Source organism: Myxine glutinosa, chromosome 9 (genome assembly GCF_964187855.1).
Source record: "Myxine glutinosa chromosome 9, kmMyxGlut1.1, whole genome shotgun sequence".
Taxonomy (NCBI): Eukaryota; Metazoa; Chordata; class Myxini; order Myxiniformes; family Myxinidae; genus Myxine; species Myxine glutinosa.
In genome coordinates, this window is record NC_136269.1 from 149,991,383 (window position 1) to 150,015,845 (window position 24,463).

Consider the following 24,463-nt stretch of genomic DNA (forward strand, 5'->3'; position numbering starts at 1 on the left):
TACGCCCACCGAGGCGCTGGCCTCGGCCCTGGTTGGGTGATGAGGGCTCCTTGGCTCCACCCTTAAGAGGGATCCGCCTCGCTCGATAGCTCCTCCCCCCTTTTTCTCCGGACTTGACCGCGTGCTTAATGGCGTCTTGTGCAGCAAAACGCGGCCAACAAAAAGGCAGGGGAGGGCAGGAAAATGAGCAACCCCGACTGTAGGTGTTAATTGATGGCTGGAGAGCGAGAGAGATTGGGGATAATTGAAAGGGCCTATCTTATTTGTTTAATGCAAACGCAGAGTCAAACTATTGGGAACAGATCCTTAACTAGAACACATACTAATGAGATATCTAAAGAGGTTTCTATGTGTCCTACGTGTTGCAATATGACCTAACTAGGTTGCAACCTTTGACCTTTACACAAAAAGGGGAATATTTACAGGGGATTATTTCTAAGGGATTATTACAAATATTTACAAAGTGGAGGGTTCTAAAAACCGCAACAATATATATATATATGTGTGTGACTGTGTTAATGTATATGTCGGGGAAATAACTTGCCTTGATCGCTAAAACGAGTATGCTACCTCCAGTTTATCCTGTTACTCCCCAACTAATGGATTGATAATCATGTCCCTTTGCCGGTTTAAAATGTCTGGTGTTTCCATCGTCCTTTTTCACTTTCACAGAAATGCATTCTTAGACACATTTGTTGAGGCCTAAGTTAATTTGACATGGTGAAGAGTTTGCAATGGCTATTTGAAGAATGGCTATTTGAAGAATACTGAAGAAGTGCATTTTGATGCAACTGAAGTTGCTTTGTTGATTTTATCTGCCGGGGTTACCTGTTATTCATGGTGATGTGCAATGTTACCTGTGTCATTTTTATAATTTCACTCCCTGTTTAAGATTTAGAACATTTTTCCTTGTGAGGAAGATGGTTCACATTGTGAAGTGAACAAAGATCTTATTAATTTGATGTGGTTTTGCCATCATGTGGGTCTGGCAATCGTGTTATTTTGCTTGAGGTAACAAATGACAATTTCAACTGTTGCTTCTGTTCTTCAGATCAATTTCTGACGAGAACCATGATCAAGGTAATTTTACAAAGCATATTATTGTATCTATTGCGATGGCTAAAACCAAATACTTTCCTGCAGACTTACCTGTGGCTCTTTAAAAAGCAAATTCCTTGTTTATCTAATTGACTTATAGTTGTTGTTTTTTACATTCAAACTTTTTGTTTATAATCACAATTGATATTAACCTTCAAGATTGTCGATCGAGACTATGTTTTTGATGTCTTTCCTTGGCAATGTGCTTTCCATGAATTGTGCATCTGATGACCAGGAATGTAATATCCTGGTTTCTCTGTTGCAGGTTATTGAAGCGTTGGATTTTGCCTCACCAAGCTAACTTGTTGTTTTATTGGCGGACCAAGCCATCCTGGCCTGTAGATTCAGTTCAGATTATTATTCTTGCTGTGGTGAAAATCTTAAATTATTCTCAGAAACCACTAACCGATCGATGCAAACCTTTAATTAAATATGTGATCAACTATCCATGGGGAAAAACGTTTGTTGACATTGTCATGGACGTCACCTGGTCTGGCAGCCATTTTAGATAGAAGCAAATCCTTTAAAATCCCTCTCCTCTGAAACTGCTTAACTTATCAATGCGAAACTTCAAATGTGTTTGACTACCTATGGGAAATGTACATTGATAAAAATTACATCATGGGATGGCATCGTTACTAGAACGGACGCTTGGGCCCTGGCATCACTGCTTACAGTTATACTTGTTGTTATTATTACTAGGGAGATAGCCGTGCTACGCACGTGTGGGAGGCCAGAAGCAAACAGGCAATGCAGATACGGCGAATGCCAAAGCATGAAACCAATAAATTCCACATTCCTGTAGCACCTTCAGTCGCACGTCAGACATGGACAGCACGTTCGTGAAGGACTTCCATGAAAAAACGTACCCGTTGGGGATCCGTGGATCTCACCAAACCGTCCGATCGGTAGTAGCGACGGGTGGTGTGTACAAAGGGCAGGGACTTAATCAACGCGAGCTGATGACTCGCGCTTACTGGGAATTCCTCGTTCGTGGGACACTGTCTCAAGCCCCAGTCCCCATCACGGATGGGGCTCAGCAGTTTAGCCGAGCCTGACGGTGAAGGGCAAGGTACATGCTGGCCCGTCCAGTGTAGCGCGCGTGCGGCCCCGGACATCGAAGGGCATTAAACATTCATTAAACATTAAACGTTTATTATAGGATTACGAAACGAAAAACATTACGAAATTACGTTCACACCGTCACGTCAAACAGTCCCGTGAACACATACATCGTCACAACATCGTCACAATGAGAACATCGTCACAATGAACGTTATGCGGGAGTCCAACCCTGAGAATGCTGGAGACCAAAGCTGAAATTGGGAAAACTAAATAGCCTATTTTACTCCTGGAGATCCCAGGATTGCCCACCCAAAATATATTTGTGATCGGTTCAGCAGTTTTTACGGTACCTTCGAACAGACAGACAGACGGACGGGCATTTGGTGAATTATAGTAAGATGCTTCCAAGCTGACAGGCATGAGGAAGCTTATTGTTATTGTTTGGATTATTATTCTAGTTCCATCAATTTTTGTGTAAAGACTTTAATAAAAACATTACACCAGGTTATACTATGGTGCACATGTTTATTATAGCACACCATTGCAACTTTTTCCTGATGGATTTTGTTTTGGGATTTTATGTTGTATTGGTGGTCATGTTGGATTTTGTCCCATAAATAAAACGATCTTCTCCAGAACTACTAAACTCATCACCATGGGATTTGACAGACAGCTGAAGCACACCGAGGTGGTATTGATTTGTGAGCTTGAAGCTTCAGTTCTTAAAAACTCTAGAACCTGCTCACTTGTTAAAATGGTTAGGGCTAGGTGTTAGGGCTAGGAGTTAGGGCTAGGAGTTAGGGCTAGGAGTTAGGGCTAGGAGTTAGGGCTAGGAGTTAGGGCTAGGAGCTAGGGCTAAGAGCTAGGGCTAGGAGTTAGGGCTAGGATTTAGGGCTAGGAGTTAGGGCTAGGAGTTAGGGCTAGGATTTAGGGCTAGGAGTTAGGGCTAGGAGTTAGGGCTAGGAGTTAGAGCTAAGAGCTAGGGCTTGGAGCTAGGGCTCGGAGTTCGGGCTAGGAGCTAGGGCTACGAGTTAGGGCTCGGGGTTTGGGCTAGGAGTTAGTGCTAGGAGTTAGGGCTACGAGTTAGGGCTAGGAGTTAGGGCTACGAGCTAGGGCTACGAGCTAGGGCTAGGAGTTAGGGCTAGGAGTTAGGGCTACGAGCTAGGGCTAGGAGTTAGGGCTAAGACTTAGGGCTAGGAGTTAGGGCTAGGAGCTAGGGCTAGGAGTTAGGGCTACGAGCTAGGGCTAAGACTTAGGGCTAGGAGTTAGTGCTAGGAGTTAGGGGTTAGGGGCTAGGAGCTAGGGCTATGAGTTAGGGCTAGGGGCTCGGAGCTAGGGCTAGGAGTTAGGGCTAGGAGTTAGGGCTAGGAGCTAGGGCTAGGAGTTAGGGCTAGGAGCTAGGGCTACGAGTTAGGGCTAGGAGCTATGGCTAGGAGTTAGGGCTACGAGCTAGGGCTAGGAGTTAGGGCTAAGACTTAGGGCTAGGGGCTAGGAGCTAGGGCTAGGAGCTAGGGCTAGGAGCTAGGGCTAGGAGTTAGGGCTAGGAGTTAGGGCTAGGAGTTAGGGCTAGGAGCTAGGGCTAAGAGCTAGGGCTAGGAGTTAGGGCTAAGATTTAGGGCTAGGAGTTAGGGCTAGGAGTTAGGGCTAGGAGTTAGGGCTAGGAGCTATGGCTAGGCATTAGGGCTAGGAGTTAGGGCTAGGAGTAAGAGCTAGGGCTCGGAGTTCAGGCTAGGAGCTAGGGCTACGAGTTAGGGCTCGGGGTTTGGGCTAGGAGTTAGTGCTAGTAGTTAGGGCTAGGAGCTAGGGCTAGGAGTTAGGGCTACGAGTTAGGGCTACGAGCTAGGGCTACGAGCTAGGGCTAGGAGTTAGGGCTAGGAGTTAGGGCTACGAGCTAGGGCTAGGAGTTAGGGCTAGGAGTTAGGGCTAGGAGTTAGGGCTAGGAGCTAGGGCTAGGAGTTAGGGCTACGAGCTAGGGCTAAGACTTAGGGCTAGGAGTTAGTGCTAGGGGTTAGGGGCTAGGAGCTAGGGCTATGAGTTAGGGCTCGGAGCTAGGGCTAGGAGTTAGGGCTAGGAGTTAGGGCTAGGAGCTAGGGCTAGGAGCTAGGGCTAGGAGCTAGGGCTACGAGTTAGGGCTAGGAGCTATGGCTAGGAGTTAGGGCTACGAGCTAGGGCTAGGAGTTAGGGCTAAGACTTAGGGCTAGGAGCTAGGGCTAGGAGCTAGGGCTAGGAGCTAGGGCTAGGAGTTAGGGCTAGGGGCTAGGAGTTATGGCTAGGAGCTAGGGCTAGGAGTTAGGGCTAGGAGCTAAGGCTACGAGTTAGGGCTAGGAGCTAAGGCTACGAGTTAGGGCTAGGAGCTATGGCTAGGAGTTAGGTCTACGAGCTAGGGCTAGGAGTTAGGGCTAAGACTTAGGGCTAGGAGTTAGTGCTAGGAGTTAGGGCTAGGAGCTAGGGCTAGGAGTTAGGGCTAGGGGCTAGGAGCTAGGGCTAGGAGTTAGGGCTAGGAGTTAGGGCTAGGAGTTAGGGCTAGGAGTTAGGGCTAGGAGCTAGGGCTAGGAGTTAGAGCTAGGAGCTAGGGCTTGGAGTTAGGGCTAGGAGCTAGGGCTCGGAGTTCGGGCTAGGAGCTAGGGCTACGAGTTAGGGCTAGGAGCTATGGCTAGGAGTTAGGGCTACGAACTAGGGCTACGACCTAGGGCTACGAGCTAGGGCTAGGAGTTAGGGCTAAGAGTTAGAGCTAGGAGTTAGGGCTAGGAGTTAGGGCTAGGAGTTAGGGCTAGGAGTTAGGGCTAGGAGTTAGGGATCTTTATTTCTTTCTATTTTTCGGCTCCATTTTCCCAGTAAATTACAAATGGGACTGCACGGGCTCGCAGATTCGGATTGCGTGGACTCGAAGTTCTAGTTATTATTGTTGTTCTTAAATTGCAGATCAGTCTGCAAATGGACTGGATTACACCTTGCCCCAGGAGCTGCTTTCACCAGAGCTGTCCAAACCACAGTGGCAGCTTTCATTGGACACGTCACACAATCAGCACCTGCGAGAAGAGTTCTCATTTGAACAGGCAAGGCCATTCTATGCCGGAGTTGAACCACTCCTGTGCCGTATTCAATGTTGTGTGTAACTTGGCCCTCTTTTCATACCATTTATTTGGAAAGACTGGAGAATTTTCCATCTGAATGCAAACAACTCCGTATGAATGCCACTTCCTTCCAGGGCCCTTTGTTCACAGCACGTGTCACACCACCCACATTGATTTTATGAGCGGAAGTTGGTGTGAACGTGAATGCGGAAGTGATGGTGAACAAAAATGGTGCATTCGCGTTCGCACCACAACATGGGTTGCTGCTAAATTTTATTCTCATTTTTTTTTCATTAACGTGTATGGGATCATCTTCATCCCTTTCTAATCTCTACAATTTGAAGAAGCAAATTTCCTCAAAGGACCATGATCTTCGTGGACTTTTATCCCAATACGATGGAGAAAAAGCAGGACTTGGCTACTGGCAGCTGAAGGCGACGAGCTGCTACCAGCTCATGGCATCAAGAAGCCTGCAGATAGAGATGTCAGGCAACCTGGAGCTGGACGTGCTGCACAGCCCACAGCTAACAGCTGAAGGTGCTGCACAGTGTGCACCTACTGTTGAGCAACCCGCAGCTGGAGGTGCTGCACAGCCCACAGCTAATGGCGTCAAGGAACCAACAGCTGAATGTGCTGCACATTCTGCAGCTACTGTTGAGCAACCCGCAGCTGGATGTGCTGCACAGTGTGCAGATACTGTTGAGCAACCCGAGCTGGAGGTGTTGCATGGCCCACATCCACAGCTAATGATGTTAAACAATCATAACTAAAGGTGCTGCACTGGTGTAGATGCTGCACATCCTCATCATTCTCAAACCACAATCTCATACTCCATCCTTATCATCATCATCAAACCACAATCTCATACTCCATCCTTATCATCATCATCAAACCACAATCTCATACTCCATCCTTATCATCATCATCAAATCACAATCTCATACTCCATCCTTGTCATCATTATAATCAAACCACAATCTCATACTCCATCCTTATCATCATCATCAAACCACAATCTCATACTCCATCCTTATCATCATCATCAAATCACAATCTCATACTCCATCCTTATCATCATCATCAAATCACAATCTCATACTCCATCCTTATCATCATCATCAAATCACAATCTCATACTCCATCCTTATCATCATCATCAAATCACAATCTCATACTCCATCCTTATCATCATCATCAAATCACAATCTCATACTCCATCCTTATCATCATCATCAAACCACAATCTCATACTCCATCCTTTTCATCATCATCAAATCACAATCTCATACTCCATCTTTATCATCATCATCAAATCACAATCTCATACTCCATCCTTATCATCATCATCAAATCACAATCTCATACTCCATCCTTATCATCATCATCAAATCACAATCTCATACTCCATCCTTATCATCATCATCAAACCACAATCTCATACTCCATCCTTATCATCATCATCATCAAACCACAATCTCATACTCCATCCTTATCATCATCATCATCAAACCACAATCTCATACTCCATCCTTATCATCATCATCATCAAACCACAATCTCATACTCCATCCTTATCATCATCATCATCATCAAACCACAATCTCATACTCCATCCTTATCATCATCATCAAATCACAATCGCATACTCCATCCTTATCATCATCATCAAACCACAATCTCATCCTCCATCCTTATCATCATCATCATCAAACCACAATCTCATGTTGTTTGTTGATCACTCCGGTTTGTGTGCTTGTCCGTCCGCTCACTTTTGCGTGCCTACAGGTCACAATTTTAATCTAATCTTCACGAAACTTCACCAAAACGGTGAAATTTTTCAGTATTTACAGATACTAGGGCATGCCCGTACGTGGGTGCCCGTTCCTTGCCAAAAAAAAAAAAAAACGCTACCCGTACGCTCTACCCCGCCCGTACGCCCGTACGCCCGTAAACAAAAAAAACAACGCTCTTCGCTTCCGCCCTTCGCTCTGACTGAATTGGGAGAAATAATGCGCATAAGAAATCGAGAAACTCTCCGGAAGAAATCGAATTACGAACCGTAATGGCGCACGCGCTCGGCTCGGCTCGCTCTCACATCGGCCACGCCTACGCAACAACGCGTTCTGTGATTGGCTGCCGGAAGTGCAGTCTTCACTGTCCGGAAGGTCGCATATCGCAGTTACGATGAATCGCAAATTAGTTTTAATTAGTTTTAAAACATAGTTTAACGCCAACATAGTTTTCCAACGTGAAATAAATGAATACGCTCTCAAATGTGCCGTCCGAGGCAGAGTCTGTTCGCCACGTTCGGCACACGTGATAGCTCGCTGCTCTCTGATTGGTTGAATCGTTTTTTGGACATAGCTCGGTAAGTACTTCTCCGATTAATATGAAACCTTGAAAAGGCACATCCTCGGGTCCCCAGCAATATACCTGGCAAGTTTAAAGTATATCGGACCGGTAGTTGTCGAGAAACAGCGGTCACAGACAAACAGACATACATACATACATACATACATACATACATACATACATACATACATACATACATACATACATACACACAGAGATTACTGGAATTATAGATAGATGGTCACTGAATTCAACCACCAACTATTTTTGAGGACAAAAGGTCAACATAGGCCATAGGTCAAGCACTTTTTTTCAAAAAATCTAAAATCCTCAATTTTCATCCGATTGACTTTAAATATGAATATGATTTGCATATCAGCTAACTGAATTCAACCACCCACTATTTTTGAGATCAACATAGGCTAAAAGGTCAACAACCGTTTCAAATTCCTAAAATCCTCAATTTTCATCCGATCGACTTGAAATTTGAATCGGATTTTCATATCGGCAAACTAAATTCAACCACCAACTATTTTTGAGGTCAACATAGGTCACAAGATCAACATAGGCCAAAGGTCGACCACTTTTTCTTCAAATTTCTAAAATCCTCAATTTTCATCCGATCGACTTAAAATTTGAATATGATTTGCATATCAGCTAACTGAATTCAACCAACAACTATTTTTAGGTCAACATAGGTCAAAGGTCAACAACCTTTTCAGATCTCTATAATCCACAATTTGCATCTGATTGACTTGAAATTTGAATAGGATTTTCATGTCCAAATTGAATTCAACCACAATCTATTTTTGAAGTCAACATAGGCCAAAAGGTCAACAAAGGCCAACGGTGAACAACTTTTATCATTTTTATAAAATCCTCAACTTTCATCCGATTGACTTGAAATTTTATTAGGATTTGCATGTCAGCTAACTGAATTTAACCACCAACTATTTTTGACATCAGCATTGGCCAAAAGGTCAACATACACCTCATTTCTAAAATTGTCATTTTTCATCAGATTAACTTAAAATGTGAAGACGAAATTCATCGGCATATCAGGTCACAGAATTCAACCACCAATTATTTGTGAGGTCAAAACGATGCTCTACTGTATGTCATTCTCCTTTGTTTCTCTTTTGCCAAGTGTTGCTCTATGAGTGATTTTTCATTCTGTCTGCTTTCTCTTTGTCACTCACCTACAGGTCACAATTCTAAACCAATCAGCAAGAAACTTTCCCCAGATTGTCGAGGTAGCTACAACTGAGAAGCCTGTTGATTTTGAGGTCAAAGGTCATCTTGTGGTCAAATTTCTAAAATCATCATTTTCATCCTATTAACTTTAAAGTTAAGCAGCATTTGCACAGTGCCTCGCTGAATTGGGTAATTAACTATTTTTGAGGTCAATGGGTCAAAGGTCAACTCAAGTTCAAACTTCTAAAATCATAAATTTCATCTGAAAAATTGTTGATTTTCATCCGCTTGACTTGAAAATTAAACAGCTTTTGTATAGTGCATTACTGAGTTTGGAAACCAACTATTTTTAAGGTCAAAGGTCAACTCGAGGTCAAACTTCTAAAATCATAAATTTTCATCCGATTGACCTGAGCATTGATTAAGATTGTTAATTTCAATCTTAATGAAATGGAAAAGTTGATGTATCGAAAGCAACTTTTTTTAGGGTGGGAGTGAATTTTGCAAGTATCGTGTTCTGCATGACGTCGTTTTTGTTTGAATGTTTAATGTTTCTGGATTGTGATTGCTATTACTGAATCTGTCATTTCAAACGGGCTAATCCCCACACATTTATGATGCCTATGGTGTATTTTATTACTCCAGCCAGGGAGTTGTGTGTGTGTGTGTGTGTGTGTGTGTGTGTGTGTGTGTGTGTGTGTGTGTGTGTGTGTGTGTGTGTGTGTGTGTGTGTGTGTGTGTGTGTGTGTGTTCGTGAACAAGATATCTGGAAAAGTTCTGAACGGATTTGTATGAAAGTTGATGGGATGATTGCCCTTGGGATAAGGAAGAGTTGATTAGTTTTTGGTGAAGCTCAGGATATTATTCTGGATCCAGGAATTTTTTGAAGGATTTTTTTACCATTGGAAGATAGGGCTCTTTTTTTTTTTACATTATCTTCTCTATATTCTATATTTAACATTGTGATATGAAAATAGTTTTCATATTTGTTGTAAATGTAGTTTAAACTCGTTGTTATGCGTGAGAGCGGTGTATTTTTTTTAGCAGCGTCGTCTTCAATGTTCTTTTTTTTTTTTCTAATAAAGACCTATTCTGTCATTTTAAAACCACTAAAGTGCGTATTAGGTTTCCCCGTTTCATAAAATGTATCGTTTGATACATATAATACTTTAAAACTGTTTTTTTTGTTTTTTTTAACCTTAGAAGAGATAACAACATTTACCTCAGCAAATGCCAATCGCGGTGTCAGTATTTGATGAACCTATAAAGACTTAGATGACTTATAAGTGTTTTTTTTGTTTTTTTTTTTTTTTTTGTATACTGAATCGAGGCTCGTGAAAGAGCTAACATTTATTTCACAAACAAATCAACCAGACAAACCAAATATATAAAAAGAGGGAGCGGAAGACAATATGGGGAGAGAAGGGGAAGCACACAAACACAACATTTGAGAGCAGGGAGAAGTGTGGGAGGGAGAGGGCTTGGGGGGAGGAGGCGTGGGAAAGGGGGTGGGGGGGGGGGGAGAGGTATAAAACACAAGGGGACCAAGGACTTCCAGGACAGAAGTTGGTATTTAAAAAAAAAAAAAAAAAAGTGTAGGATTTTGGGTGGAATTAGTGGGGGTAGAAAAGATCAAGGTTTTGGATGGGGGAGGATAAGAGATGGTGGTGAACAGCTGTTTTAAAGACCTGGAGGGTGGAGTGGGATTGAAGAGAGTGAGGGAGTTTGTTCCAGAGGCGGGAGAAAAGAGGACTGAAGGAGTGAAGGTGAGCAGAAAGTCTTGTGGCTAGCATGTGCACAGGATTCTTCCCAGAAGAATGAGTGGTTGCATTAGCTTGTACGACTTAAAATGAGCGAGTTTTGTTTTGACGTTTGGGCCAGTTTTACATGTTGTATCCCAAAGGAATGAAACGACGTTTTCCTGGCTTACAATTTTATTTGAAGTCACACGTGCCTCAAAATACACTCACTTATATAGAATTGAACGCTGAATCCGAAAATGTAAGTGAAATTGGGTTGTTGTTTTTTTTACATTATCTTCTTAATCTAGCTATATATTCTAAATATATATCTGTGCAGTGTCTGTCTTGTGTTGTCTTGTCTTGTGTTGTCACTGAACTACTCCCTCAAACTTTTGTGAAATCGTACTATTCCAACTTGACCCACGCGGGAGTATGCGCTCTACTGAGTGGCGTTCTAGTTGTGATTTTCAATACCGACTCCCATCACGGGTGCTATATGATAACATGCTATATGATATGGTGCTGTATGATACAAATTCATGGAGAGAATTGGGGTCTTCCCTTCACCCTTAGCCCCAGGACTATGATTTTTTTTAACCCCCGAAGCCCCATATGCTCTGCGAGTACAACGAACATTTTCAACTCATCCATTCCAATGGTTTATGGAGCAGATTGAAAAGCAAACAAACAGAGACACTTCTTAAATGATAGTATGATGATTATGAGTGTGCATGTTTTACATGACTTGTGTCTAGCTCTGAATTATTATTATTATGGATAACCCCACTGAATGATGACCTTTCATTTTGCATTCATTGAACTTTCCTGGTGAAATATTTGCGCAGGCTCCCAATGCATCTCTGTGCCTTGTGTTACTGAAGCTGCACAGCAACAGTGCGGAGTGCGGCCATCAACTGGCTGTGCATTGTGTTGCTCTGTCACACACTCTGAACAGTCCAGAAGTGGATCGAAAGCTCATCATCAGCATCATGAAGAAATTACTGTTCAATGCCAAAATGATGTTCGTCGAAGCAAGCTTGAGCCAGGATCTGAGCTTGTGTGACAGGTAAACGTGCACAAGGTGAACATTGACTTCACAAGTAACAGGATAATGGGGTCACAAAAGTGATTTGATCTCTGTCGTTCATTCATTGGGGTTATTTATAAAGGTGCTGTAATGATGGAATAAATCGGAACACGAAAATTGTACAACAAACTTCATTCGGCCTTCATGATAAACTCCTCATGAATCTCTATGCTTTTACATTTGCTCCTCTCATATATTTATATATATGAGGAACCAAGTAATGCTCTAGAAAAGTTCATATAAAGGGGTGCCAGTTTAATTGTCCCCCGTCGCATCGTGGAGCGAAAGGGGGACTATGGTTTTCCCCTCCGTCCGTGTGTCCGTCCGTCCGTGCGTGCGGGCATGCGTGCATGCTTAAGCGAAGGACCGCATTCGAATTTGGTGTGTGGCTGCAACCCACGTCAAAATCCAAGATGGCCGCCGCCATGTATGTCTGATGCCATGTATGTCTGAACCTTGAGTGGAATATCTTGAAAAATAAGCGAAGTACCAGCTTCTCATCTGGTGTGTGGGTGTATCTAGGCATAAGGAAGAACCCTATTGAAAATTGGGTCGCCACGTCAAAATCCAAGATGGCCGCCACCATATATATGTCTTAACCTTGTGAGCGAAATATCTTGAAAAATAAGCGAAGTACCAACTTCTAATCTGGAGTGTGGGTGTATCAACACATAAGGAAGAACCCTATTGAAAATTGTGTCGCCATGTCAAAATCCAAGATGGCCGCCGCCATGTATGTCTGATCCTTGTGAGCTGAATATCTTGAAAAACAAGCATTCTGAGTATTGCGCTGCAATACATGTCCCCTACCAAAGTTCAAAGTGCCATAACTTTGTCAAAAATGATCGAATATGCAAATTTATGCACGGTTGATGCTGGTTTTCAAACTTTATCTGCGTTATGCTGAGACACATGTGTGTACAAAATTTTGTTGAAATCAGCTAATGTTTGGTGCAGTTATCGTACGGAAACCAAACTGTGACAGACGAACAGACGGATCTAATTAAATATGCAAATTTATGCATGGTTGATGCTGGTTTTCAAACTTGATCTGAGGTATGCTGAGACACGTGTGTCACGCCTCGCCTCGTTGATAAGCCCGCAAGGTCGCTCCGTGGAGCGGCCTGCACGTATTGCACTGTGTGAATTATATAAATTATTACCAACTCACGGTCTGAGGTTCTGGCGATTCAAGAGATATCCTTTAAAAAAATATTTTCGTTTAATTAACGATATCTGCCAAACCACGTGCCCTATCGCAAATTCCAAAATGACATTTTAGTAGACTGACATGCTGAACAGATTTGTGAAGGTTCCCCTCGATTGGATCAAAAATCAGGGAGGAGCTCGGTTTTAAAGGTTCATGCTTTAAAACGTCATAACTCTGAATCCATGTGACGCATGACGTCATGCTCGCTGACTTTTTTGTTCGTCATGGGTATGTGATTCTGCCTGCAAAGTTTGGCCTCGATCTGTTCAGCAGTTGCAGAGAAAAAGGGGTTTTCGTGTTTCACGAAAAACAATATGGCGGCCGAACCACGTGACCTGTGACGTCATAATTACCATTAAAATATTCTACAGACCGAGTCCCTCCTATGGTGAAAATTTGATCTCAATCGGTCCTATTATTGCAGAGAAAATCTTTTTTAAAGGAAATTAAAACTTAAAATGGCCCTGAGTTAAGGATCATCAGAATTATCAGAATTCCCAAAGTTCAAAGTGCCATAACTTTGTTAAAAATGATCGAAACGTCGTGAAGTTCGAACTTGATCTGTAACTTATCATGAGGAAACCATGTGCCAAGTTTGAAATCATTAGCATTAAGCGTTTAGAAAAAAAGTCCGGAAAACTGTTCTTTGCGTGACGGACTGACGGACGGAGGGACGGCGTGCAAACCTATAGTCCCCTCCGGTGTACACCGGTAGGGGGCTAATAAGCGAAGTACCAACTTCTAATCTGGTGTGTCGGTGTATCTAGGCACAAGGAAGAACGCTATTGGAAATTAGGTCGCCACGTCAAAATCCAAGATGGCCACCACCATATATATGGCTGAACCTTGTTGGCAAAATATCTTGAAAAACAAGCATTCTGAGTATTGCGCTGCAATACATGTCCCCTACCGGCAGTCTGTCGTCCGGAAAACTGTTGGGGAAATTAAAAAGGGTTATTCACCCACAGGTTCTGAATCGTTCCCAATCGCAAATTACCTCAGGACGGGCTCACCTGTGATTCACACTCAGCACTTCGATTTATACACCTCACAGACAGGTCAGCAGAAGCACGAGAAAATAAGTTGTTGATAAAGAACCTTTCGAGTCGCTAAATATCAGTAATTTATTATATTTTCCGGTTCACGATCAATGATCGATGTGTATATATATGTTGCTCGGCTTGGCTCCGCCCTTCCCGAAAGCGCGCGCTGTGTCGCGCTTTTGACGTTCGCGAGACGAGGCTGAGGGCGCGCGGTGCGGCTTGAGGAGAACTCTAGAATAAACAAGAGATATCCATTTTTAAAAAATATTTTCGTTTAATTAACGTATCTGCCAAACCACGTGAGCTATCGCAAATTCCAAAAGGACATTTTAGTAGACTGACATGCGAACAGATCTGTGAAGTTTCCCCTCGATTGGATCAAAAATGAGGGAGGGGCTCGGTTTTAAAGGTTCATGCTTAAAAACGTCATAACTCTGAAAGCATGTGATGCATGACGTCATGCTCGCTGACTTTTTTGTTCGTCCTGCGTATGCGATTCTGCCTGCAAAGTTTGGCCTCGATCTGTTCAGCCGTGGCAGAGAAAAAGGGGTTTTCGTGTTTTCACGAAAAACAATATGACGCCCGAACCACGTGACCTGTGACGTCATAATTACCATTAAAATATTCTACAGACCGAGTCCCTCCTATGGTGAAAATTTGATCTCAATCGGTCCTATTATTGCAGAGAAAATCTTTTTTAAAGGAAATTAAAACTTAAAATAGCCCTGAGTTAAGGATCATCAGAATTATCAGAATTCCCAAAGTTCAAAGTGGCATAACTTTGTCAAAAATGATCGAAACGTCGTGAGGTTCGAACTTAATCTGTAACTTATCATGAGGACACGATGTGCCAAGTTTGAAATCATTAGCATTAAGCGTTTAGAAAAAAAGTCCGGAAAACTGCTCTTTGCGTGACGGACTGACGGACTGACGGACTGACGGACTGACGGACTGACGGACTGACTGACGGACTGAGTGCAAACCTATAGTCCCCTCCCGTGTACACTGGTAGGGGACTAATAAACGAACTACCAACTTCTAATCTGGTGTGTGTGTATCTACGCATAAGGAAGAACGCTATTGAAAATTGGGTCGCCACGTCAAAATCCAAGATGGCCGCCTCCATGTATGTCTGAACTTTGTGAGCGAAATATCATATCATAGCATGTTTTCTGCGTCTTCCACTTTGTCAACTCACATCACTTTCCCTATGGGGGACCTAGGCGTAACGCTTGTTCATACAGCTGCATGAAGAAGTAAATGTAATTTATTTGCCAGATGTAGAGTGCCCCTTTGTAAGAACCTTTCAACTGGTTCCTCCTCAGAACACAAGGGTAGTCCAGCATGCACATGAGATATTTTTGAATGTCCCTTCTTTTCTATATACTAGGGCATGCCCGTACTATATATATGCCCGTACTATATATCTATCTAAAATTATATCCCCCCCCTCTATTTACATGAAATGGTTTGGTCCATTCGCAACGCCAAAGCGAACGGCGAACGGCTTGCGAGTACAGTGACAATCCCCCCCCTCTATTTACATGAATGGTTTGGTCCATTCGCAACGACCACAGAACCCCCCCCCCCTCTATTTACATGCAATGGTTTGGTCCAAAGCGAACGGCTTCCGGAGTTTGGTAAAGAAATCGCCATCGCGTGCACAAACGCGCAGGAAAGCGAATGAATCGCAAATTCGTTTTTATTAGTTTTAAAACGTAGTTTAACGCCAACATAGTTTGCAAACGTGAAATAAATGAATACGCTCTCAAATGTGCCATCCGAGGCAGAGTGTGTCCGCCACGTTCGGCACACGCGATCGTTCGCTGCTCTCTGATTGGTTGAATCGTTTTTTGGACATAGCTCGGTAAGTAATTGTCCGATTAATATGAAACCTTGAAAAGGCACATCCTCGGGTCCCCAGCAATATACCTGGCAAGTTAAAAGTATATCGGACCCGTGGTTGTCGAGAAACAGCGGTCACAGACAAACGTACAGACAGAGATTACTGGAATTATAGATAGACTAGGGCATGCCCGTACGTGGGTGCCCGTTCCTTGCCAAAAAAAAAAAAAAACGCTACCCGTACGCTCTACCCCGCCCGTACGCCCGTAAACAAAAAATAACAACGCTCTTCGCTTCCGCCCTTCGCTCTGACTGAATTGGGAGAAATAATGCGCATAAGAAATCGAATTACGTACCTTAATGGCGGTCAGCTCGTAACGCGCACACTGTCCGGAAGTTCGCATATCGCATATCTATCTATCTATCTATTAATGCCCATTTATTCAATTATCGCCAACGTATTTTGGCTTTTTGCAATTTAATCGCAAGGAAAAGTAGAAAGAGAAGAGGGAAAAAAAGAAAAGCCTTGCCTTGCTGCAAACAGCTGCTGCAAACAACAACAACATGGAAGGCTGCACTGTCCGGAAGTTGGCATATCGCAGTTACGATTATTTTAGTGTTAATGGCCAATTATTCAATTAGCGCCAACGTATTTTGGCTGTTTGCAATTTAATCGCAAGGAAAAGTAGAAAGAGAAGAGGGAAAAAAAGAAAAGCCTTGCATTAACGCATTAACGCTTGCATTGCATTAACGGTTCGGCACACGTGATAGCTCGCTGCTCTCTGATTGGTTGAAGCGTTTTTTGGACATAGCTCGGTAGGTACTTGTCCGATTAATTACAAACCTTGAAAAGGCACATCCTCGGGTCCCCAGCAATATACCTGGCAAGTTTCAAGTATATCGGACCCGTGGTTGTCGAGAAACAGCGGTCACAGACACACAGACACACAGACAGACACACAGAGATTACTGGCATTATAGATAGATGAATGAATGATCGTTTTAAGGCCTTTCCCCGCTAGAGCAGGGGTTAGCCTTGCGGGCCCCATGACAATCATGGTTCCCTGTTTGAGGCAATGTTTTTATGGCCGGATGCCCTTCCTGACGCCAACCCTTGGTCACGCTCTTACGATGCGCAGGGATACCGTGTACCGATTCTAAATCGGGGTACACACCGTGATCATTCATCCCAGCAAGCTGGTACTCAATTTGCCGACCTCGGAGGGATGACAGGCTGAGTCAACCCCCTGGCGTTAATTCAGCGATCGACCGGGATTCAAACCCAGGATCCGAGGATCCCAAGCCGGCACCCTAACCGCTAAGCCAACACCAGGCTATATTTTGGCTATCTATAGCTTCATAGCTTTGGCTATCCAGGCTATCTATAGTTTGGCATTTTCTACAAACTATGGAATGTCCCTTCTTTTCTATAGTTTGGCATTTTCTACAAACTATGGAATGTCCCTTCTTTTCTATATTTTGGCATTTTCTACAATCTATGGAATGTCCCTTCTTTTCTTCAGTTTGGCATTTTCTACAAACTATGTTGTTACGTGCTCCTCCCCAAACCCCGGTCACAGTGTACCTCCGAGCCCCGAAAGGAGTCACGGCAGAAAGATGTGCTATTATGTGTGCCAATGACCAAGGGTGAAACCACACCAATCAGCCGATACCAAAAACCAAGTATTGTATTAAGATCACACAATCATAACAAATTTCAAGTACAATATAACAACAAAATACCATATAATTCCTGTGATGGTCCCACCAGTTTCTTAACTCAATAACTCACGGTGCTCCACGTGAGCGAAATGTAACACCCCCAAAGTCACTGTCCTGGCACCAGGCCAAAGTCGATCCACGCTCCGGTGATCACAAGAAAAAGGTCGTATTGAGACCAGAACCCAGGACGGCTGACAGTCGACGCTGCTGAAGAATCGCTGGGTGGGTGTCGGGCAGACGTCAGTCAGGCCAAAAGTTCACCCCAAAGGCGACTAGGAATTCACACCTTCGGTTCACCAGACAATGCCGCTGATATGAACGAGCAGCGGCTCCCAAGTGGAAAACCGCGAATTCCCAATCGAAATCCAAGACACACACGAGAACCAGGCTAACGGCTGGTGCGTAGTGAAAAGGCTGGCGCGAGGTGAAATGGCGGACGGGCCCGTAATGGAGGCGTACCGGCTCTCCCGCGATGATTCACGTTCAGAAACAACCGCAAACCCGTCACGCAGGTTTATCTGTCACAGCGATAACGACTGTCACAGGAATTCCTTTCCTGGGGAAACCAATTGTCGCTCGTGACCAACGTTCGCCAGCGTCCGCACGATACCTCCAAGCAGATCGGCCTTTCTCTCCCGACCTCACTTGACCCGCTTCTTCTTCCTCCTCTTCCGGTTTCTCCCGATCCATTTCGTTTTTCTTTGAATACACTATGTTTTTTACCTTTGAAAACAGTTATCTCCATTTCACTCAAACTATAACAATAATAGTACATGGAACTAAAAATGCTTCCAGTGGATGAAAACCACAAAGACGGAAGTGACGAATCCGTAACACTCCCCATCCTCAAGAAAGAAAGTTTGAACATAGTGAAAACTTTCTTTTCATGCAAAAACCCTTCTTTAACAAACAAAAGTAAACTCACACCCAAATGAACAACTCACGTGAGCAACAATAATTAATATTCCCCAGAAGAAAGCAACAAAACTTCCAAACAACCCACAGGAATTTTCCAAGTTATTTCACTCTGGATAAAGCATCAGCAACGACATTGTCCCTGCCCTTTACATGCTCAATTTCCAAGTTGAACTCCTGCAAAGACAAACTCCATCTCATCAACCTCTGATTTTTGTTTTTCATTTTTTGAATGAAGGTTAAGGGGATGTGATCGGTGAAGACTTTTAACTCTGGATTCTCTTGCACCCCGACTATAGGCACGACAGGTGAGACAGGAACGATTTTTCCCACAGGCTTCCTCTCATAATATTTCTTCAGTCGGTTGACATGACACAGCTTCCGCTTTTTCCGTGGGTCGCGAATTGTCACCATGTAATCTGTTTCATTAACCCTCCTTTCGATTGCATAGGGACCAAAATACCTAGCCTGTAGTGGCTGACCTGGAACAGGAAGCAATACGAACACCCGGTCCTCAAGACTGAAATTTCTTGTCTGAGATTTCTTGTCATGTCTCACTTTCATTTTATCCTGTGTCACTTTCAAGTTTCCTCTCACAACTTCACAAGCCTTTGCCAATCTGTGCCTCACCGTTGACACATACTCTACCACTGTTGACTGCGACTCCTCCTGTAGCCACTGTTCTTTCACCAATTTCAATGGTCCTCGAACGGTGTGTCAAAACACAAGTTTAAAAGGACTGAATCCCAATGACTCCTGAACAGATTCCTTCGTAGCAAACAACAATAAGGGTATTCCCTCATCCCAATCCGTGTCACATTCAAAACAGTACGTTCTGATCATATTCTTCAATGTCTGGTGAAACCTTTCCAAGGCCCCTTGGCTCTCGGGATGGTAAGTACTTGATCTTACTTGCTCCACTCCCAACAGGTGTACCACTTGCTGAAAAAGCGTTGACATGAAAAATGGAACCCTGATCAGACTGGATGACCTTAGGTAGGCCAACCAAAGTGAAAAATGTAATCAAGGCCTTCGCAATAACTGCTGCAGTAATTTTTCTAAGAGGCACTGCTTCTGGGAACCTCGTGGAAGTGCACATGATGGTCAGCAAATACTGATGTCCAGCCTTAGTTTTAGGTAAAGGGCCTACACAGTCAATAATGACTCGGCTGAATGGCTCTTCAAAAGCGGGAATTGGTTTTAAAGGTGCAGAAGGGACTTTCTGATTAGGTTTTCCCACCAGCTGGCAAGAATGGCAAGATTTACAGAACTCCGCCACGTCACGTCGCAATCCTGGCCAGAAAAAATGTACCAATATTCTGTCACATGTCTTGTTCACTCCAAGCTGCCCGGCCAAAGGTGTCTCATGTGCCAAACTCAATATCTCCTTCCGGTACGGCGGTGGCACCACAATTTGGTGATGAACTTTCCACTCATCATTTGCTGGCACCTCCGGTTGTCTCCATTTTCTCATGAGTATTTCCCCTTTCATGAAGTAACCAACAGGTATCTTCATAGCCTCTTCCTCTGTAACGGCTTTATCAATCAAACTCTGGAGCTCCGAATCTCTGTGTTGTTCTTCCACAAGTCTCTTTCGGACAAGCACCGTTTGTTCAGCCTCGTTCCCAGATGTCTCCAACGGACACTCCATTTTCTCTTTTGGTCCAGATGCCACCTTTTCCTGAGGTTCCTTGATGTCACTCCTTTTCCTATTACCTCTTCCAGACTTTTCCTCCAAAATCTCTAAGGAACCCAAATCCACATCACCTTCCTTCTCCTTCTCTTCAGAGCACTTCCTACCCATAGCACGAGTCACTGCACAGGATGGAAAGATACCCGGAATCTCCTGCTCTCACTGTGCTGTGCTATTTTCCATACTGGGCTTTTCAACCAACATCGGATTACCAGAAACTCGACCCCCGGCCAAATCATTCCCGATAATAAGAGATTCCCTCTACAGGAAGAGTGGTTTGTAACCCCACAGTGACCGGTCCTGACACCAACTCAGACTTTAAATGGATGACATGAAGAGGAGCTTTGACATAGCCACTAACCCCCTGTAAGAGAACACTAACCCCTGTTGCCGTCTTCTCCGACAATGGCAAAATTCCCTCAAGCATCAAAGATTGATGTGCTCCTGTGTCCCTCAATACCCTAACTGGTCTCTGGTTAGTTAAGTCCCCATCCAGTGACACAAACCCCTCGGAAATAAAAGGTTTGTAACCCTCTTGGACAAGGTCGTTCTGTGATGTCGTAACTTTGGCACGGGAACCTTCACAAGGCACTGTCCTCCAAGGACGAATACTCGCATTGGCCAACGCATTCGGAGTTGCACTAGTCTGACTCCGCTCCTGATTTTTCCTTTTCAGGGCGTAACATTGGGACATCAAATGCCCAGGTTTCTTGCAAAAAGCGCAAGTAGGCCCGGAGGAAAAACCCGTGGTCTGCCTCGGGCTCCCCGGAAGATAGGTATGCCTTGGAACTGCAGTCTTCTGATCCCAAAAAGTCGCGGTATCAGATTTGTCCCCATAGTCCTCTCTAGGCGGCCTCCATGAGAATTTGTTCTCCGAACCTGATTTACCATAACTTCCCTGGCTAACTCTAGGCGGGAAGCTAGGTTTGTGGAACCCCATCCGGTGTGTCAAGGCATAGTCATCTGCCACGGTTGCTGCCTCATACAACTTCGGGACCTTTTTTTCATCCAGATGCACTTTAATGTCCACGTGGACACACTGTTTGAATTCCTCCACCAAGATCAATTGTCGTAAAAGGTTGAAGTCTTTCCCAATCCCCTTCGAGTCACACCACCGGTCAAACATGGTTTCCTTCATTCTGGCAAACTCCACAAGGGGTTCACTCTCCCTCTTCCTGGCATTCCTGAATTTTTGTCGGTAAGCTTCAGGGACCAATTCATAGGCTTTGAGAATGGCTTTCTTCACTATCTCATAATCTGCACATTGGTCAATCGGTAAAGCCGAATAGATATCTTGAGCTTTACCCACCAGAACACTTTGTAGTGACATAGTCCATGACCCCACAGGCCATTTTAACATTTGAGCCACCTTCTCAAAGTGTAAAAAGAACTTGGCTACCTCCTTTTCATTAAAGGGTGGAACCAGCCTCACATGCCTACCAACATCCCAAGAGTTCTGGCTGGTTGTTGAACTAGCCGGCAGGGATACTACTTCTCTCCGTTCCCCCAGTAATTCAAGCTCCTTGAGTTTAAGTTCCCTCTGATACTCCATGTCCCGTTCCTTTAACTCCCTTTCGGCTCTCCTTTCCTCTGCTCTTTCCTCTGCTCTTCTCTCCTCGAGTTCTCGTTCCTGTTCTGCTCTTTCCCCTGCTCTTTCATTTTCAGCTCTCCTTTCCTCTGCTCTTTCCTTTTCCGCTTTCAATTCCAACTCTTTTAACCTTTCCTGGCTCTGCAGTTGCATCTCCATTTTCCGGAGCTCCAGATTTCCTTTTTCCTCTGGTAACCAATCCAAGGCTACCTCTTCCCATGTTCCTTGTCCCACTAGAGATTCTACCACCAATGTCTGAATCTCTGCTTTCTTCATACTAACTCGGACCTCCAAGTTACAATATTTAGCCAATATCATGAGTTCCGATCTTTATAACGCCTGGAACTGTGCCTCGCTTGGGGACGTCGCAAACCTTTCTACGTCAAACACCATGGTGACTATTAGTTAGCACCTGTTAACCTTCACACAAAAAATTTCCAAATTTTCAGAAAAATTTGGGAATGTTAGAAAATCCCAAATTTGGGAATTTTGGGAATGTTAGGGAATTCTATCCCGGACGAGCCCCCAATTTTTGTTATGTGCTCCTCCCCAAACCCCGGTCACGGTGTACCTCCGAGCCCTGAAAGGAGTCACGGCAGAAAGATGTGCTATTATGTGTGCCAATGACCAATGGTGAAACCACACCAATCAGTTGATACCAAAAACCAAGTATTGTATTAAGATCACACAATAATAACAAATTTCAAGTACAATATAACAACAAAATACCATATAATTCCTATGATGGTACCACCAGTTTCTTAACTCAATAATGCACGGTGCTCCACGTGAGCGAAATGTAACACCCCCAAAGTCACTGTCCCGGCACCAGGCCAAAGTCGATCCACGCTCCGGTGATCACAAGAAAAAGGTCGTATTGAGACCAGAACCCAGGACGGCTGACATCGACGCTGCTGAAGAGCCGCTGGGTGGGTTTCGGGCCGACATCGGTCAGGCCAAAAGTTCACCCCAAAGGCGACTGGGAATTCACACCTTCGGTTCACCAGACAATGCCGCTGATATGAATGAGCAGCAGCTCCCAAGCGGAAAACCATGAATTCCCAATCGAAATCCAAGACACACGAGAACCAGGCTAATGGCTGGTGCGTGGTGAAAAGGCTGGCACGAGGTGGAATGGCGGACGGGCCCGTAATGGAGGCGTACTGGCTCTCCCGCGATGATTCACTTTCAGAAACAACCGCAAACCCATCACGCAGGTTTATCTGTCACAGCGATAACGACTCTGTCACAGGAATCCCTTTCCCGGGGAATACAATCGTCACTCGTGTCCAACGTTCGCCTGCGTCCGCTCGATACCTCCAAGCAGATCGGCCTTTCTCTCCCGACCTCACTTGACCCGCTTCTTATTCCTCCTCTCCCGGTTTCTCCCGATCCATTTCGTTTTTCTTTTAAAACACTAATTTTTTAACTTTGAAAACAGTTATCTCCATTTCACTCAAACTATAACAATAATAGTACATGGAACTAAAAATGCTTCCAGTGGATGAAAACCACAAAGACGGAAGTGACGAATCCGTACCACTATGGAATGTCCCTTCTTTTCTATAGTTTGGCATTTTCTACAAATTATGGAATGTCCTTTCTTTTCTATAGTTTGGCATTTTCTACAAACTATGGAATGTCCTTTCTTTTCTATTGTTTGGCATTTTCTACAAACTATGGAATGTCCCTTATTCTCTATAGTTTGGCATTTTCTACAAACTATGGAATGTCCCTTCTTTTCTATAGTTTGGCATTTTCTACAATCTATGGAATGTCCCTTATTTTCTATAGTTTGGCATTTTCTACAAACTATGGAATGTCCCTTATTTTCTATAGTTTGGCATTTTCTACAAACTATGGAATGTCCCTTCTTTTCTATAGTTTGGCATTTTCTACAAACTATGGAATGTCCCTTATTTTCTATAGTTTGGCATTTTCTACAAACTATGGAATGTCCCTTCTTTTCTATAGTTTGGCATTTTCTACAAACTATGGAATGTCCCTTCTTTTCTATAGTTTGGCATTTTCTACAAACTATGGAATGTCCCTTCTTTTCTATTGTTTGGCATTTTCTACAAACTATGGAATGTCCCTTCTTTTCTATAGTTTGCCACATGGCACATACCATATAAGGGGCCTTTTCTATGCCCATGGCATTTTTCACAAGATACATTTTAAATATGAACAAAATACATTTGTACATCGTACAAGACTTTATTCAGGATGATATAAAATACTTGAAAAAGTAAGGGGAAAAATATTCAACCCAGATGGGATCATGAACCCACAACCCCCAGCTTGGGAGTCTGATGCTTTATCCATTAGGCCATTGGGCCAGCACGTTAGATTTGTGTAATAATATTTTGAAGAGTTATAAAGTGTGTATATATTTTTATATATTTAGTTATGTATATGTATATATATATATATATATTGTTACTGTCGCGGTTAAGATGTTATTTTTGACCGAGCGGTTGGTATGACCGCGACCTAACAGTTCCCCCGATTCTTTCCCAACTCACCCGATTCACCCCAAACTTTGGCCGTATCGCACCGCAGCTGCCCAATCTGGAAAACTCTAAAACGACCGAATGCAAAGAGGAAAAGGAATAAGACGAGAAGACGGACTGAGGAGTAATTGGATTTATTATTTACACATATAAGTAGGAAGCAAGCAGTCACGTTTATTTACAACACATAAGACGCAGGTGACACAGTGCAATCTTTAGCTTATACAGACTTAATTACCTACCCAGGACAGAACAAACGAAGACGACTCACACGGGGAATGATGACAGGAATTGGCTGGAAGGAGAGGAAAGTCCACTGGGT

General features: G+C 43.7%; 1 protein-coding gene across 1 annotated transcript in view; it reads left to right on the forward strand.

The window, feature by feature from the left end:
• The window catches only part of ZFYVE26 (zinc finger FYVE-type containing 26), a 332,760-nt gene that overhangs the window by 241,555 nt on the left and 66,742 nt on the right, over positions 1-24,463 (forward strand). Inside the window, exons 32-34 of the mRNA XM_068127936.2 lie at positions 1,052-1,080; positions 5,086-5,219; positions 11,371-11,591. Of these exons, the coding sequence (XP_067984037.2) occupies positions 1,052-1,080; positions 5,086-5,219; positions 11,371-11,591 (384 nt within the window). The remainder of the gene's footprint in view (positions 1-1,051; positions 1,081-5,085; positions 5,220-11,370; positions 11,592-24,463) is intronic.